Raw genomic sequence first — 18,550 nt, forward strand, 5'->3', positions numbered from 1 at the left:
GAAACCTGGCGGCCACTAGACGAGGCTCTAGAGAGTTCGTATTTTCGTGTACAACGTTACCGGCTGATGCCGTTGGAATTGATTGTTGAAATTTTTTTTTACCTCTTTTATTATTAAGCTTTGTACTTAAACGTAGTTTTCTTTCGACTCTTGCATTTCTCAAAGTTTGAGACCGATATTTTATATATAAAAAAAAGTTCGAACGTTGAAAAAATGTTGAGGTTCAGAAAAAAGATGAAATAATTTTCAGTGAAGTTCCTACCAAAATGCTGTACCTAAACGTACTTTATTGTACTCTAATACATTTCCCAAAGTTTCAGCTTGATACTTTATTTACAAAAAAAGTTCTTAGGTTCAAAAAAATATTCAGTGAACTGAAAAACTGTGGTCGGTAATATAGGTATTTAGCTGTATCATATGCCCTTAATTCGATTTATATTGAAGGAATTTCAAATTAATTAAACTTAAAGGAAGAAACTAAGGATTTTATTCGATAGCCTGAATAAGTAATTTTAATTTTGACCTTCATATGCCCAGGTGCGAATTCAGGTCGGTACCCAGAGCAGGTGCGTTGGCCCAAAGTCGGACCGACTTTGGCCCGCCGTAGATCGGCAGCCAAAGTTTGACCACCTTTTATATTTATAAGATACTTAGGTCGGCCCAACCTAAACAACCAACGTTGGGAGACAACGTAGGACAGACCGTTGGCCCAACTTTGGCCCAAACATGGACCAACCATCAGGGCAACTATGGGAAATCTTTCGTTAACGAGTAAAGTCGACTACTGGCCCCACCCTGGGCCAAAATCGGCCCAGAGATCGGCATGAAGGGATTTAGAAAGTTCTGATGAAGCTAGGCCGAATATTGGCTCAACAATGGCCACACATGGTACAACCAACGGGGCAACTATGGGACATATTTCGTTAACGAGTAACACTGACTACCGGCCCAACTCTGGGCCAAAGTCGGCCCAAAGATCGGCATGAAGGAATTTAGAAAGTTCTAAAGAAGTTAGGCCGACCATTGGCCCAACAATGGCCCAAAAATGGATCAACCATTGGGGCAACTATCCGACAGCTTTCGTCAACGAGTAACGCCGACTACTGGCCCCACTCTGGGCCGAAGTCGGCCCAGAGATCCGCATAAAAGGATTTAGAAAGTTCTGAAGAAGATAGGCCGACTATTGGTCCAACAATGGCCCAAATATGGATCAACCATTGGGGCAACTATCGGACATCTTTCGTTAACGAGTAAAGCCGACTACCGGCCCAACTCTGGGCCAATGTCGGTCCGGAGATTGGCATAAAGGGATTTAAACATTCTTTTTAATAAAAAGAGAAACAAATTCATAAATAAATTTCAAAAATTTTCAAGTAATTTTAAAGAAGTTTAAAATATTTGAGAAGAATTAAAAAAAGCAAAAGAATTTTCAAGAGATTTTAGAGGCTTTAAAATACTTTTTATGAGTCCAAGGGATTTTTAGTGATTTTAAGAGATTTTGTGCCATTTCCATGGATTTAATATGGTTTAAAAAGTCAGTAAAGAAATTTACAATCCTAGAAAGCATTTTAAATGATTTTTTTTTTAAATAAAAAGAGTTTAAGGATTTTCATGTAATTTAAAAATATTTTAAAGTATTTAAACAGACTTTTAGGAATATCAAGGGATTTAACCGGAGTTATTTGATTTTGAAGATTTTTAAATTTATAAACGGATTTTAAAAGATTTGAAAATATTTAAAAAAGTTCAAGATATTTTTAATGAATTTAAGAGATTTGACTAATTTTGAAGAATTTTTGAGGAATTTCGATAGAATTTAAACGACTTTTAAGATTTTAAAGTAATTTCAAAATATAAATAATTTTCTGGAATTCTTTAAAGTCTGTTAAATATCTTAAAATCTTCGGAAATTTGTAGAAATCCTTTAAATTTTTAATAAATTTCTTAATATACATATTGATTTTTTAAAATCTTTTTTAATGTCTTAAAATATTTTTTAATTCAGTTTAAATCTTGTTTAATCTCTTAAAATATTCAATAATAACTTTCAATATTTCTAAAATCTGAAATCTTATTACATATATTATTATGAGCGTAGCAATATTTTTTATAGAATGGTTCACATAAATTTGCAGACGGCCGTGAACAGTTTTCTGTTATATTTCAGATTTTTTTTGTAATACTTCCAGCTAGGTTAGCCGAAAGGCTTTAGGCGTTAGGAATGAGTAATGCGAAACTTATAGGGTTCGAAACCCAAAGCGAATAAAAATTTTCATAATGTGCGATTATAAACAGGGTAGTGATTGTTATTATATTTATTAAAGTACCCATCGTATCCTCTACTATAAGATTAGTTCTATAAAATTTATTAGATATTTTTTTCCGTATAATTGCCATAGTTGGCCCGATTTTGGTAATAGATATTGTACCAATAGTCGGCTAACATGGTCGGGCCAAAGTCATAATTTCGCCGTTGGGCCGACTTTTAGTAGTCATGGTTGGGCCAACTATGGTAGCCAATAGTCGGCGAACAGAGTTTTGGGCCATAGTTATCAGTTCGGTATGTTGGCCAATGCCTGATTGGCAAAGTTAGCCCAACTCCGAGAAAGTTGGCCCGACTATGGCCCAATGGAAAATTCGCACATGGGTGATTTATAGGTATGTCAATAATTCCATGGAAGAGTATGTTTTATAGAACCTTCTATTATTTAAAAAATTTTGCAGATTTAACAAGCTGCAATGGACTTAAACACATTTTAAGAGACTAAAAATATTTTGATGAGTTTAAGAATATTTTTAAAGGTATCAAGGGATTTCATGAGGTGCTAAAAGGTTTTCATATTGATTTTGAGTAATGTTGAGATTTTAAAAATATCAAGGGAATTCAAAAAATGTTGATGTGTAAAATTTATTTATGGAAAATCGGTCATTTTAAACTTTCATTTGAGATTTTGTATTGATTAAAATAAATCGTTTCTTGGTAGTTTATCTACTTTTTACAAAAATTCCTTTCATATTTTTGTGTTGCTTATTGCAATGCTGATTATCCTATTATTGTTTCCCATATGAACCTATATTTGATCTAAATAAATTTCGTTCGACTTAAACCAATTTTTTTTATTTGTACAAAATTTCTTCAAATCAAATTAATCCTTAACTAAACTCAATAATACTGTTTTAACATAGGATCAAACAAATTTTCGTATATTTTTAATATAGATTTGATTGTTGAATTCAAATAAATTTTATTTTATTTGAATCAAATTTGATTGCATTAAAGTCAATTTTGTTTAACTAATTTTAAAAATGGTTTAAATAACATAAACTTCATTCCACAAATTTTGTTTTTTTGCAACAAAAATTTTTTTAGTGTATCCCCTCATTAAACGTATATTCTTTCATTCTTCAAACATTTCCATAAATTAATTTTCTTACAAGTTTGCATCACTCAGGTTTTATTGATAAGATTAATTACAAGATAATTTCAAAGATAATTTGTCCAAACAAGTAGAGGAAAAATTTGAATTTCAGATTAAATTTAGAAGTGCTATGTCATTACACTTACCAAGAATTCCAGTGATACCCTTTTGAGCAAGATATTCTGCATAACGTGGAACGATTGACAAATTCAGAGATTGTTCGCTTAAAGAAGATATCAAATGTTGCTTTAAAAAATCAACACATACGATTTCAGTCAAAGTTTAATTATATTTCAAAAATAAAATACTAGATAAATAATAAAAAATTAATTGAACATAATGAAAATTAGACAATAATTATGATTTATAATATAATTCAAAGATACCTGTCGCTGTTAAAAGGTGTAAAAACCGGAGCAATAAGACCCCTGTACGTGAATTCCACAGACTGAAATTAAATTTTCAATTGAATTCTTTATTCCAATCTATTTATTATTTTAAGACTTTCGTTCAAGAAATATTTTTCTAAAATAGTAATAATTTAAGATAATAAATAAATAGTTTATATAAAATAGAAAATTTGGGAATTAGGCAATTGCAAATTTTTTATATCAGACAGACCATTGTGTCAAAAATCAGATCTCTATAAATATTGTTTTTTTTTATTTTAAGAACTAAATTACTGATGATGTAATTTCAAGGCAAAACATTATATTTATTGCAAAAAATTCAAAAATTACAAAAAAAATGATTTTAACTATTTTTTTTCTAATACTACTTTTTCTTACTATAACACTTTTTCTTTTATAAAACATAGTGAATGATATTTCAATTCTGAAAATGGAAGAAAATCTTTATTTCTAAAGATCTGATTTTGGACAGAGTCTACTAGATTTCAAATTAATTCGTTTCCTTCGTATTATAAATAAGCTACACAATTCACAATGAAACAACTAAAATTGTAATTTAAATTATTTTCAAATATTTTAATAAATTTTCAAGTATCAGATCATTTTAATTTTGAAAATCGAACTGATTTTTTATTTAATGATTTAATCAAATAAATGGGCTCATATTTTTAAGACAAATGTGGTATTTCAATATTTTCGTAAACAATAATTTTCCAAATAATAATTTTATCAAAGAATTGTTTTTGTTATTTTTATAATTTTGAAAATGAAATAAATACAAATTGAACAAATATGCATATAATTACTGGCATTTTTGTTGTTGGTATTTGATGCTGCTGTTTGTTGAATGAAAGCTGAAATCCAACTGCCACGGAAACTGCCGAGCGATGAATTCACGGAGCTTGTTATCGAGCATGATAAGGAAATAAAAGACAATCAAGATGGTGAGGCTAAAAATAATTCTGTGAATTTCATTAATTTTCGATTAAAATTTTTTAAATGTACTTTTTAAAATTTATTTAAAAACGAAATACAAGTTACACGCATTACAAAAAAATCATTACCTAAAATGTATCTATAATATTCCCTACTAAACAATTTAATTTTTTAAATGGATCATTCAAGTATTATGTAAACATTTTATTAGAAAAATCCAGAGTAAAATCAAAAAATCTGATCTTCGTAATTATTTTATTCTAATTATGAATGGAAGATTGTCCAATTTAGCATTAAGGTTTGCTTTGTTTTGATTATATGAAATAAATTCAATTCAAACTATCCAAAAATTGATAATTTTTTCAATTTATTTTTTCCTTCTTATGGAGAAATACTTTTATAAATCTTCTTTTCTTTGAAACAAATTGCTTGACGGTAATTTTCTTGATTATTGTTTGAATTGGAAATAACTTTAATAGAATAAGAATATTTTTCAATTCAAGAGAATACAAGAACTAGATTTCGATTACAGGAACAATAATTTCAAAAAAAAGCTTGTATTCACATTATAAAGAAAAATTTGAATTGAGAATTCATGAAACATTAAAAAAATTATCTTTGCTTCAAATATTTTACTATTGTATTTTTTATAAAATAGTAAATAATATTGATTAAAAAACAATTTTTTTATTGTTTAAATTCCAGAATTTTATGATTCACGAATTTGGCAGTGTCCGGTATTTAAAAATTTGGAAATTTTCAGTTCTGAATTTTATGATTCTGAAACTTTTAAACTCAGTAATATTATAATATGTGAACACTTTTACTATTCGAGAATTTTGAAAATTCTGTAACATTTTAAACTGTTTGGGAAATTTTATTTTTCGGGAATTTTTCCATTCAGGATTTTTATATTTCGGCAATTTTATATTATCGAGAACTGATTTTTAAAATCCTCAGCTATAAAATATTAACTTCTACTTTTGATGTTTATCTATTTTAACTCCATATAGGACGATGGAAAAATAAAAGAATTAATAAAAATTCCGGGCACTGTAAAATTCCCAAAAAGAAAAATTCCCTACATTACAAAATTTCGGTAGCATAAAAATCCTGAAAGGGGAAATTTCCCTAATAATTAATTTCCCGACAATTTATAATATTTCTGAATTTGAAAATTCGCGCATGTTAAAATTTTTTACAAAAAATTTAAAAATAATAAAGTATCCTAACTAGAAAATTATTGAATTAAAAAATTCTCACATTTAAACCATTAGAAAATATGTGTTTTAATAGATATTATTTATTTAATAATTAAAAAATAATTGTATAAATATTTATGAAGAAACAAATTTAAAAACACTTGTGGCTCGAATGAAAAAATGGCTACACACATTTTTTCCGAACCTCATAAAATTTCTAAACAAACTTTGCAGGATTCAATACAGACCTTATTCATATTGAAGTTTCTTTTTAATTTTTTTTTTAAATTTACAATTCGATTTTTGATAACTTTTTTTTATTTGTTTAAAATACAGTGCACATGTTTGCATACAATTTTGCATCCAAAAATATATTTTTACTACAATTATTGTCATTTTAAATTCAAAAAATTATTTGAAAAACTTTAATCATTAAAACGTATTTTTTAAATAAAAATATACAATTATTTTCTTGTTAATAAATAAATAGTATTTATTACAAACTGTCGGGAATCTTATTATTTGGGAATTTATATTTTTTAGCAATTTTATAATTTCGGGATTTTTATTATTCCAGAACTTCCCAATTTGATAATTTTACAGTCCCAAGCATATTATTTTAAGGAATTTTTTAGACGTCCCTTCAATATATTAAGTGATATCTATAAATTTCAAATCAAAGATTATTCATACTTTTTTATTTAAAATTTCCGACAAAACTAATCTGAGAATTTCAAAATTCACTAAATTGTGCTTTAATTCATGTTGGTACTTTATTGACATAATTTCAGAAAAAAATATTTTTAAAAGGAAAAGTGAAAATTGATATTCGATTTGCGCTTTTTTATTGACTTATTTAGCAACTAAAATTGTTACAAAATGAGGTTCTTATAATTTTACAGAAATTATATATTTTTCAGAATTTGTGATAACAATTCATTGTTCATCATTGTTTCCTTTTCTGATGAAAGATATTTCACAGGTAAACGGGGACATCCAACATTTAATGAAGCAACAAATCGCATGGCATATTTCATTGTCTGGAGCCACAAACCTATAAAAAATTATGAAATTAAATAATATTTTTGATGTATGCAGGTGTTTTTATTACTATTTACAAATAATTTCACCAAATTTGGTCAATTACACATTTTTTCTTAAATATAATGTACTTTAATTTTCACTAAATTTTGAAAATTATAATAAAATAAAAAAAGGTTATTTCATTAGAAGAACAAAATCCTACCATATTTTTCCATGATGGCGTAGCCTTTTGTATAGAGTACTTGCTTTTTTCTTGCTGCTTCAAAATCTCTTTTTTTCCATGAATCGATCACTGATAAAACAAGTTCTGGGAATATATTTGCACCAGTTAGTATAAATGATTCCAATCCCATCACACAAGATGATAAGATTAACTGAAATAAATATTTTAATTTTTATAGTAATTTCCATCCTGCAACTTAAAGTAGCCTAAGCAGCCACAATTAGTACACTCAGAAAAAATTGTTTATTCAATTAACAAAATTTTGGTTGGTTCAACGATAGAATATTATTATTATTATTATTATTATTATTATTATATGGACAACAAAATATTTTGGTTAACCAAATAAATTCCTTGACTGTCTTGACCAAATCAGTTGGTAGCTAGAGATTTTGTTTGATTCTGCACAAAAAGTATTGATGTGTCAATTAAATTTTTTTTTTAATCAACCTAAATTTTTTTCAGTCTGCCACATTTTCAGAAAACAGTTCATTTGGCTCAAGAACATTTTTTCTGAGTGTTTTATTTTTTATTTTTTTAGATTTTACCTCATCATTGCCCAAGAAAACTACGAAACGTCCATTATCAGCTCGAGATGCTTCAAAAGCTTCTTCAATGTTATTACCATAATATTTGATACCAACAAAAGTCGGGATTCTATCACCAACCAATTCCAAAAATTGTCCCATGTTTACTGAAAAATTGCGTATTTTCAATTTGCATACTATTCAGCTTTTTAATTTCACCTATTTTTGTATGTATCATAAATTGTAATTGAAATTGAATTTATCAGTGGAAATTTTATTACTCCATCTTATAAATTTCCGGGGTTACAATCGTTCCACTTTTCGATTCCCTGTTCTTTCAATTTTTATAATATCTAACAAATGCAAGTATTTTTCCACACAATTATTATAAATGAGATTTGAACATTTGATGGTTCAGAATAAAAAATTTAAATATCGAAATAATGTCCAAAAATCTACATTTTTGCTTAGAGCTCTTTGATGAAATTCTCCAAAAAATAATTTCAGTTTATTTTTCCAAATCGGGCAATAATAGCCCATGCCCCAGACTTTCAAAATTAGCATGGGATTTTAAATTTAAAAAGGCTCAGTTTAAAAAAATCTAGAGAACAACTACTTGTTATCAATTTGAAATCAAAACTACTAAAGTTATTAAAGTTAAATTAAATTAAAGTTTAGTTACGCCTTGATGAATATTCTATAAATTATTTCCATGAAATAAGTTCTAATTTTGCCCCCCCCCCTCAACCCCGTTGTATTATTGTGTCCGGAAAATGTCTCTAAAATCGAAAATATCAGTTTAATGCCAAATTGATGCCAGAGATGACTGAAACCTTTTTTTCATAAATAATTACTATTCAGGAAGACACAACGTTTTAAGTATTTTAAAATTAATTTTCCAGTGTCGAAAAAAACATTTGTACAATTTATATTTGTAAAATTTAAATTAGCCAAATCGGGAAAAGTTATTATTTAACAAGAGTAATGACATAATTAACAAATATTAAGAGTAGCATTTTTTAAAAACATTTTGAAATTATTTAAACAATTTTCATTTGTTTAAACAATTGAAAATCTATCTAAAAAATAAATTAACGAAATAATTCGAAAATATCGCAATCAATGCTCTTGAAAACCTGATTTTTTTTATTAATTCAAGTAGCTTTATGTCTTCAATTTTTTTATCACGTACTTTTGCAAACAAATTTTTTGCATATTCAATCATTTTAAGTAAGGGCGCTAGCGTTTTGTAGCGTGATATGGCCGCAGTGCGCGCGCTTATCATTTCATAATATTTTATTTACTTCTGGTTAAATTCGCATGTTAAAAATCTCACGAAAAATTTATATTTTTAAACAAAAAATTAAATGTGACATTTTTCCAAATAAAAATAAACTTACTGTGTACATGAGTGAATGGTGGATTATGGTAATATAAGAGAGGTGTATTTGGAGCTACATCTGAGACCATCTTCAAATAGCTTATTAGTTCCTCAGCGTTCGAAGGCTTAAAATATAAATCTGGTTGACACATTATAGAATTGACTTTCAAACTCTCGGCATGTTTGGCCTAAATATATAAAATTATTTGTATTAACAAAAAAATACAATAAATTATTCAACAATTAGCTTAAATATTTTTATATAAAAAAATCATTTTGGAAATATCATACCAATTCTAAAACATGTGGAAGTGGAGCACCTCCAACTTGAACCATTAAATGTTGTTTTGTCAATTTTACAGCTTTTACCCATTCTTCAGTGATAGCTTTTCTTTCTTCCATGGTTGTCGATGTTCCTTCTCCAGTCGAACTACCGACTTTTTGCGTCAAAAAATAAATTTTTTTCAAGTAAATTAAGACATTTCAATCAGAGCCCTAACTGGTCGCATATCGCAAGCAAAGATCAAGAGGGCGCTATTAAATAAATAACCTAACGAAATATATAAATTTCAAATAAAAATATAATTATTTCAGGCCTCAGATTCACGACAATACTTTACTACTATTTTCAATTTTCAATTTTAAAAATTTAAAAGTTTAAAAAATTCTGAAGAAATTTTAATGGATATTACAAATTTTAATACGTTCGAAAAGAGTATCAAATGTATAAAAAAGAATTAAATTTTTAGGGTATTTAATGAGATTCGAGGATTTTTTTAAGGAACTTAAGGAATTTTTGCAAATTATTAGAAAAAATATTTATCCAATCACTTGGAATATCACAAATTTCATATAAAATTAATATATTTAATGTAAATTTATAATCATACAAAATTTTGCATAAGTTTAATTTGTTCCCATGTTAATGCTAATTGTTAAATTTGTAAGTTAAGAAATCATTTCGCTTAAAAATTTTGCATTTTAGCTCTTCATTTTTAACCCCACATTTTCAATGTAAATAATTTCAAAATACAGTTTGGAGGCCTAAATAATTGAAATTTAAAAGCGTTTAGAATTAAACTTTGCTGGTTTGTATTAATCATCTGTAACTATAAATTAAATAATGGTTTGTAAATTTAAACTGCAGATTTCAGTTTTAAAATAATTTGAAATTAATAGATTCATAATAAAAAATTTATAATCATTTTCAGATCACATTCAAATATTTGTTCAACATAAAATATTACATTTTTAACCCATTAAATTTTTAAGTGTTTTATCGCCAACAATTTTTGTAAATTAAATATTCGAAACTAAACCTATTAAAACTGAATTGTTTGAAATAGAAAGCTTTAGACAATTGTTAATTTGAATGGACCAGATATAGAAAAAAATTAACTTACCATTTAAAAATGGTTCAATTAAAGAAAAAAATTAACGATTTTACCTTGACATTCCTTCGAACGATGAAAATATAAACGACAAATTTAATTATTCATTTTTTAATTTAGAACATTGAAAATAGTAATTTTTTTCATCGTTTGAGATCTTCTTGAGAACCTTAAGGGGATTTATTAGCAGGGCAAAATAATGGAAAACGGGATTCCATTTTAAAGCCGCAATTTTGAATATTTTTTCCTGCTTTTTTGCATACGGCATCCAAATGTTGGTCTATCTTGCCGGCCAGCGCCGGTTTTTGAATTAAATGCTGATATTTTGTGTAATAATAAAACAGGAGAGAACAATAGAGAAAAGTTTCAGTGACACTCAGTTTGGACTCTCGCAGCATTCTCATCGACTCTCGTCAAACTCAAGAGGCAGGCACCCTGGAGCGCGTCATATGGCGCGTCGAGATTCTCGTAAATCATGACCCTTTGATTGCTATGAGGTGCAGGTCAGTTACAAATAACTAAAATATGAAAGCATGAATTGATTCAAATTTAATTAACAGAATTAGCTTATTCATATAATTGGAAGAATGTTAAAACAAGGTTCATGAAAATCGGATAATATTTGCAGTAATAATAGAAATTTTAAAGTGCACACGACAGTTTAGCCAGATACGTCGTAGCGTTTCAAATCATGCGGATCGAACTATCTTTTCATTGACAAGATATTATTTTTTTCTATTTTTCTGAACATTTTTAAAATGTTCAAAAGTTTATAACTTTTCTAATTTTCATCGAAACTGAAAATTTTATTTAAATAATTTGCAAGTCTTCTACCCATATATAAGAAACTTTAACAAAAATGTCTAAAATTAAAAAAAAAGATTGAAAATTTTTAAAATGCTCTTAATTTTTTAAATTGTGGGCTAATAAAAAAAATCAGCCATAATAGTTTTAAAATATAGTTGGTATCTTGTGCCAATTTTGTATGAACTTTTCGAATCTATGAAAAAAAACAATTTTTTATACTTTTTGAAAATTTTCAAATTTTTGAAAAGTATATAAGTTTTATAATTTTCATCAAAATTAAAAATTTTATTTGGATAATTTAAAGGTCTTTTACCCATATATAAGAAACTTTGACAAAAATTGCCATAATTTAAAAAAAAAAGAAAATTTTGAAAATGCTCTAACTTTTAAAATTGTGGGCTCATCGAAAAATTCGACTAGAATAGTTTTAAAATATATTTGGTATCTACCCAGTGGGCACAAAATTTGGCGACGTCTTTACGACATCATTACGACATTTTTACGATAACTTTACGACATCCTATGTCTATGTCGTTTCGCTGTCTTTACGATGTCGTAAAGACATCGTCAGATCATGCGACTTATTTACGATATCGTAAAGACACCTTAACGACATGGACATAGGATGTAGTAAAGTTATCGTGAAGATGTCGTAACCATGTCGTAAAGACGTCGCCAAACTTTGTGCCTACTGGGTAGTGCAAATTTTGAATGAAATTTTTTAATCTATAAAAAAAATAATTTTATATATTTTTTGAAAATTTCCAAATTTTTAAAAAGTATATAACTTTTCTAATTTCCATATAAATAAAAAATTGTATTCAGATAATTTGCAAGTTTTTTACCTATCTATAAGAAACTTTTCCCGAAACCAGCGGAAAATATTTTTTTTTATATTGAATCCTGGGCGATATGCATGGAAGTATGTGAAAAAATGTCAGACCACCCTCATGCAATGCCTATTATTACCGATGTTACAGTTACAACTTTTGGAGTTCTTTGTAAATACTGTGTGTCACTTATTATAATATGTCATACATATAACAATTGATGTGGAAACTGTATAAAGATTAAGAAGATTTACCTACAATAAAAGTAAATGGATTAATTACCAGAATTTACTGTTTCTTTTTAAAGTAAATATTTGCCCGACACCTGGATTCCAACTTGTAAACTCGCAAAATAATATTTACCGAATATGAAGGTGTAGAAATCTGCGATTCAAGGATGCTGTACATCTCTCAAAAATATACATTTGAACAATTTTGTCCGTTTATATATGGATAGAATACTTATAATCATCTTTTGAACCCAATTTTTCATTTCTTCTCATTAAAAAGTTCATAATTTGAAATTCAAGTAATTACACAAGATGAAAATGATAATTTTTATCGAAAGAAGTCAACAATTGCTCTGGTAACCTTTCTCACATTGTTAACTAGCAAACTTCTAATTCATTTATTAAAGCTTATTATTCGAAATTAATAACACTTTTTAAATGATCAGTTTGGATAAAGTACCTATTGTTCAGATTAATGGAGTAGGTGACAAGTTGCCGGCAAAGCTACACTTAAAACAAATTCTGGCAATTAAAATTGTAACCAGTCATCCTTTCAAATGTTAGGTTTCGTAAACGGCATGAATCTCTTGTCAATGAAAAGATAGTTCGTTCCACGTGGTTCGAAACGCTACGACTTTTAAGGATTAACAAAATATATTAAAGATTTCGAAGAGTTTTGGAGGGCTATATCTGATATTATAGATTTTACGGGATTTCATAAGATGCCAAAGATTTGATGATTTTTGAAATAATTTTGAAAGATATTATAGCTTTCCAGATGTTTCACAGGATTTTTTCGATTTTTGTGAAATTATTAGCGATTTAGCCAGATTTAATAGATGCTTTTGAGGCAGCGACGTATCAAATCATATGGTGAATCTCAAATATCTTCAAGCTACAAGTTTTTCAATTGAATCTTTCTTTAAAGAAAGCATTTTTTATAATTATTTGGTAATTATTAGGCAAGTTGAACATGATTTAATAAACCAATTTCCATTTAAAAAGAATTAATAATTGAGTTTTACTTATTTTAAAAAGGACTCAATACTCTTTTCTTTAAATATTCATAACATCTGCAAACCATCAAAAATTTTAATCAATAATAAAGAAAAGTCAAGTACAAAAATACTCTAGAATGCTCTAACGCACAGTTTTTAATTAATTTTTTTGTAATTATGTAAAAGAAATAATTAATATTTATTCATTTTAGAAAGAGCTCGATATTGTTGTTCTTTAAAGATTTTAACGGTTTAAAAATTATATAAATCTGATCATCAATAAAGAAAATTCAAGTGCAAAAAGCAGTGATTATCACTCTCGCTCATTTTTTCGGATGCCCTATAGACTCATAACATACTCATTTCAAATAAGATATCGTACATCACTCGTCTGCTTACACACGTCTTCACGTATCCATTGTTTAACTACTCGTCCTGCGAACATTGACCTCCCCGTGTAAAGACGTGTCTAGCCCTACTTTTGATGTTATATACCACAATAAAAATTTTAGGTTTATAAATATGTTCGGCTGTCAATTATATTTAGAAAAAAATTTCAGATTTGTGTCTTACGTGCATTTGATAGCTTCACTGATTAAATACAAAAAAAAGTAAAAACAATATCGCATACCAAGTATAGCCGTAATGCCTTTTTTTGCGAGGTAGTCCGCATATCGTGGAATGATTGATAGATTTATGGTCTGTCCACTATTTAAAAACAAATCAATATTATACGCATAATCTAAATTAAAATTTGGAGAATTAGAGAATAAAAAATAATGAAGAAAATTACTCGTCATCGTTAAAAGGTGTAAAAACCGGAACTACTAGTCCTCTGAATGTGAATTCAACAGCCTGAAAAAATCAAAATCGTAAAAGAAACGTAACGCAAACCTAAATCTCATCAAAATTCTGTTTGAAAATTAGGTATCTACAATTAATAAACACCACTTTTAATTATTTAAAAAAATTATCCATATCTAAATTGAATATGAAAATATTTCTCTTAAACTCACAAAAAACTTTTTGAAAGTAGTAAAATAACCAAATTGAAATAAATGATTACCGGCATTTTTGTAAAGCAAAGAAAAACTTCTTCTCACAACGATATCTAAAGTAAAACTATATACTGTGTTCTCTATTCGAACATCGCTTGCACTTTTAACCCCAGGCGATAAGAAATCATAAACAGATACAAAAACTGCTCATTAATACTTAGTTTTTTTTTTTGTAAGCTCGGGTGTAAATGAGATAATCAATCCGTTAAAAATTGACAAAAGTCATAGTTCGAACAACATTTTCAATTTCCGAACCCATTCATGTTATATTAAACCTTTTTTACATAATTTTTCGAAAATTTTAGGTTGTGCTTGCGTTTTTTCCGGAGTCCGTGACTGAAAACATAAAAACGTTAGATTCAAAAGAAGATTTACAATATTAGGAAATTTTAAAGAATATTTACAAAATTTTAGTAATAACAGATTTTTTCCTTCAGAAATTTGTGTTTTTATTAATTCTGTAAGTTAAGGAATCAATTTTGATCAATTATGAAAAATATTGTCTTCGTGTTCTTTTTTTTATTGTAGGTAAAAGATATTATTACATAACAAATTTTGGCATTCATATTAATTTTATGTGTTAATAGAATGTCATAAAAAGTGGCATATTTATAAAATTATTGCATCTAATAATTTTCTTATCTTCTCATTTTACGAAGATTGAAATACAAAATGCTTTACTTTGCTCAATTTTAAACGGTTGAAATGAAAAATTTTAAATTCTTCTGTGTTGAAACTGATCAATTTGGAGCAGCTTAATTTCAAAATTTCCCAATCGAATATGAACGATCTAATTGAGAATTAAACAAATGATAAAATTTTAATTCAAAAATGTCCATATGTTCACGATAAATTTAGAGAAGATTTCCAAACAAAAATTTTTCGATTCTGAACATTTCAAGATGAAACTTCCAAGTTTGTGCAGCTATTAAGTTTATCTAGTTTTTCTACATCTTAATTCAAACGAGAATATTTTAAACACAATAACTATCAAATAAATAGAGTAATTAAAGTTAAAAGAATTAGAATAATCTAAAGAATAAACATCATTCTATTTAATAGCACCCTTTATTTCAAGATCAGGTAACTGAATAAAATGAATAATTTCACTCGTTGAATCACAGCGTCATGAATATAAATTTCATTCAAAGTTTTAAGTAGGTCAATTAGTTTTCAAGTGATTATTATTTTAAAACTTTAATCTTAAGCATTTCATAAATAAATGCATTTCTTCAAAACATTTATAAATAAACAATCTTTTCCATTCTTTACATCAAATTATATTAACATAATTTAAGTAATCGATTAGGAAGAAAATGCGACTTCAATTATTGCCTTATTTGACCACCATACATGTAATTGGTACATTCGAAGATATGAACGTTTTCATGTACACGCTTGCACGACTTTTGCGCGACTTGATATTATTGGAAAAATACAAAATTTTGAAATTCGAACGGACACGGGTCTTTTTCGGCCGACACTAACACATAGTCGAATCGCATTAAAATCCAAGAAGTGATCAACTTTTGGCTCTCTTTTTTTATACTTCATATGGAAGATATCACGTACTATCGTGCTCTACTAAAGAATTTACAATAAATTTTTATAACTGCTACTTCAATTGTTAAAACTTCTACAATTTGTCACGTGTTGTCCATATGCCAAGATAGAACTATATTATAGAACATAAGACAAAATGTATTTTTCTCTTCCTAACGCAACTTTGAATGCGTAACATCTTATTGGCCAACTTGTATGTCATTAATTTATTTATATTTCATTTAATTATGTGTCATTTAGTTACATGCGTAGTTTAAAGTAGGCGCTGATAATGAAGAAATATTAGGTTTCCTTACGAAAAGAAATAGTGTGATGTCCAAATGACATGGTTCCATCTCGAAGAGACCAAATGACAAGGTGATCACTCGACGAGACAAAGTGAAAAGGTGCTAACTTGGGTGGCAAATTTTCGAAGCTTCATAATCCTATATAAATTCTATTGTGGGCATCCGCGCCCTCAACTCAGTAAAACCTTTTCAGTTAGTTTCTACGAGATATCACCTTTTCATTTGCTTCTCCGAGATAGAACCTTTTCATTTGGACACATCGAGTTGGAAGATCGCTGACATGATTTTTGAAAATTACTAATGAAAAATCACTGATAATTGAATCATCGGCACAATGAACGTTGTATGAATAGAGATTTAGACTCACTGTAATTTATGTTTATACTGTTACTTCTTTTTTAATTCGAAAATTCTTTTGTCATTCTTTTTAATTTTCTTTAAAATAGTATTTAATATTCAAATTTCCTTGTGTTAACAGGGCAGCCAAAAGTCTTTATTTAACAAATTTCCTGACTTTTCCCTGATTTTTTACAGACTATTTTCTTTATTTTCCCTGAACAATAATATTTAACGACCAGCATGTTCATCTTTTATAAATGGAACGAAAAGGGACAATTTCAGATTGAAATTTGAAAATTCAGAGTTTATATACTTGTTTCAAGTAAAAAGATGACTTTATACAATAAAGATAAACTTTTAATCCTAGGGAACGAATTTTTAACAAAACAGTTGAATTTTCGACCAAAAAAGATGAATTTTCAAGAAAATAGTTCGATTTTCCAAAGAATAATTAAGCTTTAAACTGAATAGTGAAAAATTCAAACAGAAATCGTTACATTATTAACAGCATAATTTAAATTTATGAAGACATTGCAATTTTCAACAACAACAAATTTTCAAACCAAAAAGACGAATTTTCAATCCAAATGGACGCATTTTCAAAGAATAGTTGGAATTTGACCAAAAAGATGAATGTTTAATAAGATACTTGAATTTTCAGTAAAATATTGAATTATTAGCAAAATAAAGGAATTTTTAACCAAATTCTTGCATTTTTTATTTACTAAAATGCTTTTTCAACTTTATACTCAAATTCTTAAACAAAATGGTTCAAATTTAATGAAAAACAGTTGACATTTCAACCAAAAAGAAAGAATGGAATTTTAAACAAAACTAATTAAAATTTCAAAAAAGTAGTTGAAATTTTACACAGAAATACGAATTTTCAAAGAAAAGGGTTAATTTTATTTTCAAAAAAGCAAGAAAAAACGAATTTCCAACAAAATACGTACGTTTTAAAACAAATAGTTGAAATTTCAAATAAAATTATGAATTTCCCAACCAAAGTGACGAATTTTTAACCAATAAAGATTTTTAATTCAATAAAAAAAACATTTAACACAAAAATATTAATTTTCAACAAAATAGTTGAATGTTCAACGAAAATGATAAACGCTTAAACAAAAAAGATGAATATTTAACGAATAATGGAACAGTAGATATTTGTTTAAAAAAATATATTGTGATTTTGATTTAAAAAAAGTTAAAATCAAACATACAAGTATAATTTTCTACTAAATAGTCAAATACTCAAAAAAGATCATTAATTCTTACTCAAACAGATGAATTTTAAGCCAAAAAGACGAATTTAAAAAATAATAAAGTTTTCCACAAAAAGATAATTTTCCATAAACCAAATGCAAAAAACGGAAAGTAAGTAAATTACCAACAAGAATATTATATTACAGTGGCCGAAAAATTTAATGTTCAAAATTCCCTCATTTTATCCCTAACCAAATTTTTATTCTCCCTGACTATTAATAAGCAAATAGCAGAATCTTAATCTTGTAACATTTTTAACATAGAATCTTTTATAAACAAACAAAAAATTTCAAATTAACATTTCGAAATAAAAAATGTATCATCCTTCAAACTTATTCAAAGTATCTCTTACAGAAATTTTCTGACTTCTGCAAGATTTTTTTTTAAATCGTCGACTTCTTCGCTGATTTTCCGTTTTTTTCTTACCCATGGCAACCCTAGTAAAAATACTTTGTTCTAGTTTCTTCTATCAAATATTGCCAACAGGAAAATAAAATTTATTAGAATAAGAAAAGAAAAAAAGTTGGAAACTTTTGTAAGATTGTATCATTGACATATGTACTTAAAGACAATTAATTTAATTATTTAAAATAACAAATATATTTTGTATCGCTAAAAAAACTTTTATCTTAAGATACAAAA

At 27.2% G+C, this 18,550-nt stretch overlaps 2 protein-coding genes across 2 annotated transcripts in view; both read right to left on the reverse strand.

The window, feature by feature from the left end:
• Positions 1 to 4,692, reverse strand: part of LOC117178088 (N-acetylneuraminate lyase-like) — a 14,577-nt gene extending 9,885 nt beyond the window's left edge. Inside the window, exons 1-3 of the mRNA XM_033369326.1 lie at positions 4,636 to 4,692; positions 3,806 to 3,867; positions 3,566 to 3,642 (exon numbers count right to left, since the gene is read on the reverse strand). Coding sequence (XP_033225217.1) covers positions 3,566 to 3,642; positions 3,806 to 3,867; positions 4,636 to 4,641 — 145 coding nt within the window. The 5' untranslated portion in view covers positions 4,642 to 4,692. The remainder of the gene's footprint in view (positions 1 to 3,565; positions 3,643 to 3,805; positions 3,868 to 4,635) is intronic.
• A 2,132-nt stretch (positions 4,693 to 6,824) lies between these two features.
• LOC117178789 (N-acetylneuraminate lyase-like) lies at positions 6,825 to 14,490 on the reverse strand. The gene is made up of 8 exons (XM_033370263.1): positions 14,465 to 14,490; positions 14,192 to 14,253; positions 14,030 to 14,106; positions 9,434 to 9,579; positions 9,162 to 9,330; positions 7,783 to 7,928; positions 7,214 to 7,385; positions 6,825 to 7,021 (listed from the first exon to the last, which is right to left on the reverse strand). The coding sequence occupies exons 1-8, from the start codon at positions 14,468 to 14,470 to the stop codon at positions 6,873 to 6,875; spliced, it is 927 nt and encodes a 308-aa protein (XP_033226154.1). The 5' UTR covers positions 14,471 to 14,490; the 3' UTR covers positions 6,825 to 6,872.
• Between the last annotated feature and the right edge of the window lie 4,060 nt (positions 14,491 to 18,550).

The sequence above is a fragment of the Belonocnema kinseyi genome, chromosome 8 (genome assembly GCF_010883055.1).
Source record: "Belonocnema kinseyi isolate 2016_QV_RU_SX_M_011 chromosome 8, B_treatae_v1, whole genome shotgun sequence".
NCBI classification, from domain to species: domain Eukaryota; kingdom Metazoa; phylum Arthropoda; class Insecta; order Hymenoptera; family Cynipidae; genus Belonocnema; species Belonocnema kinseyi.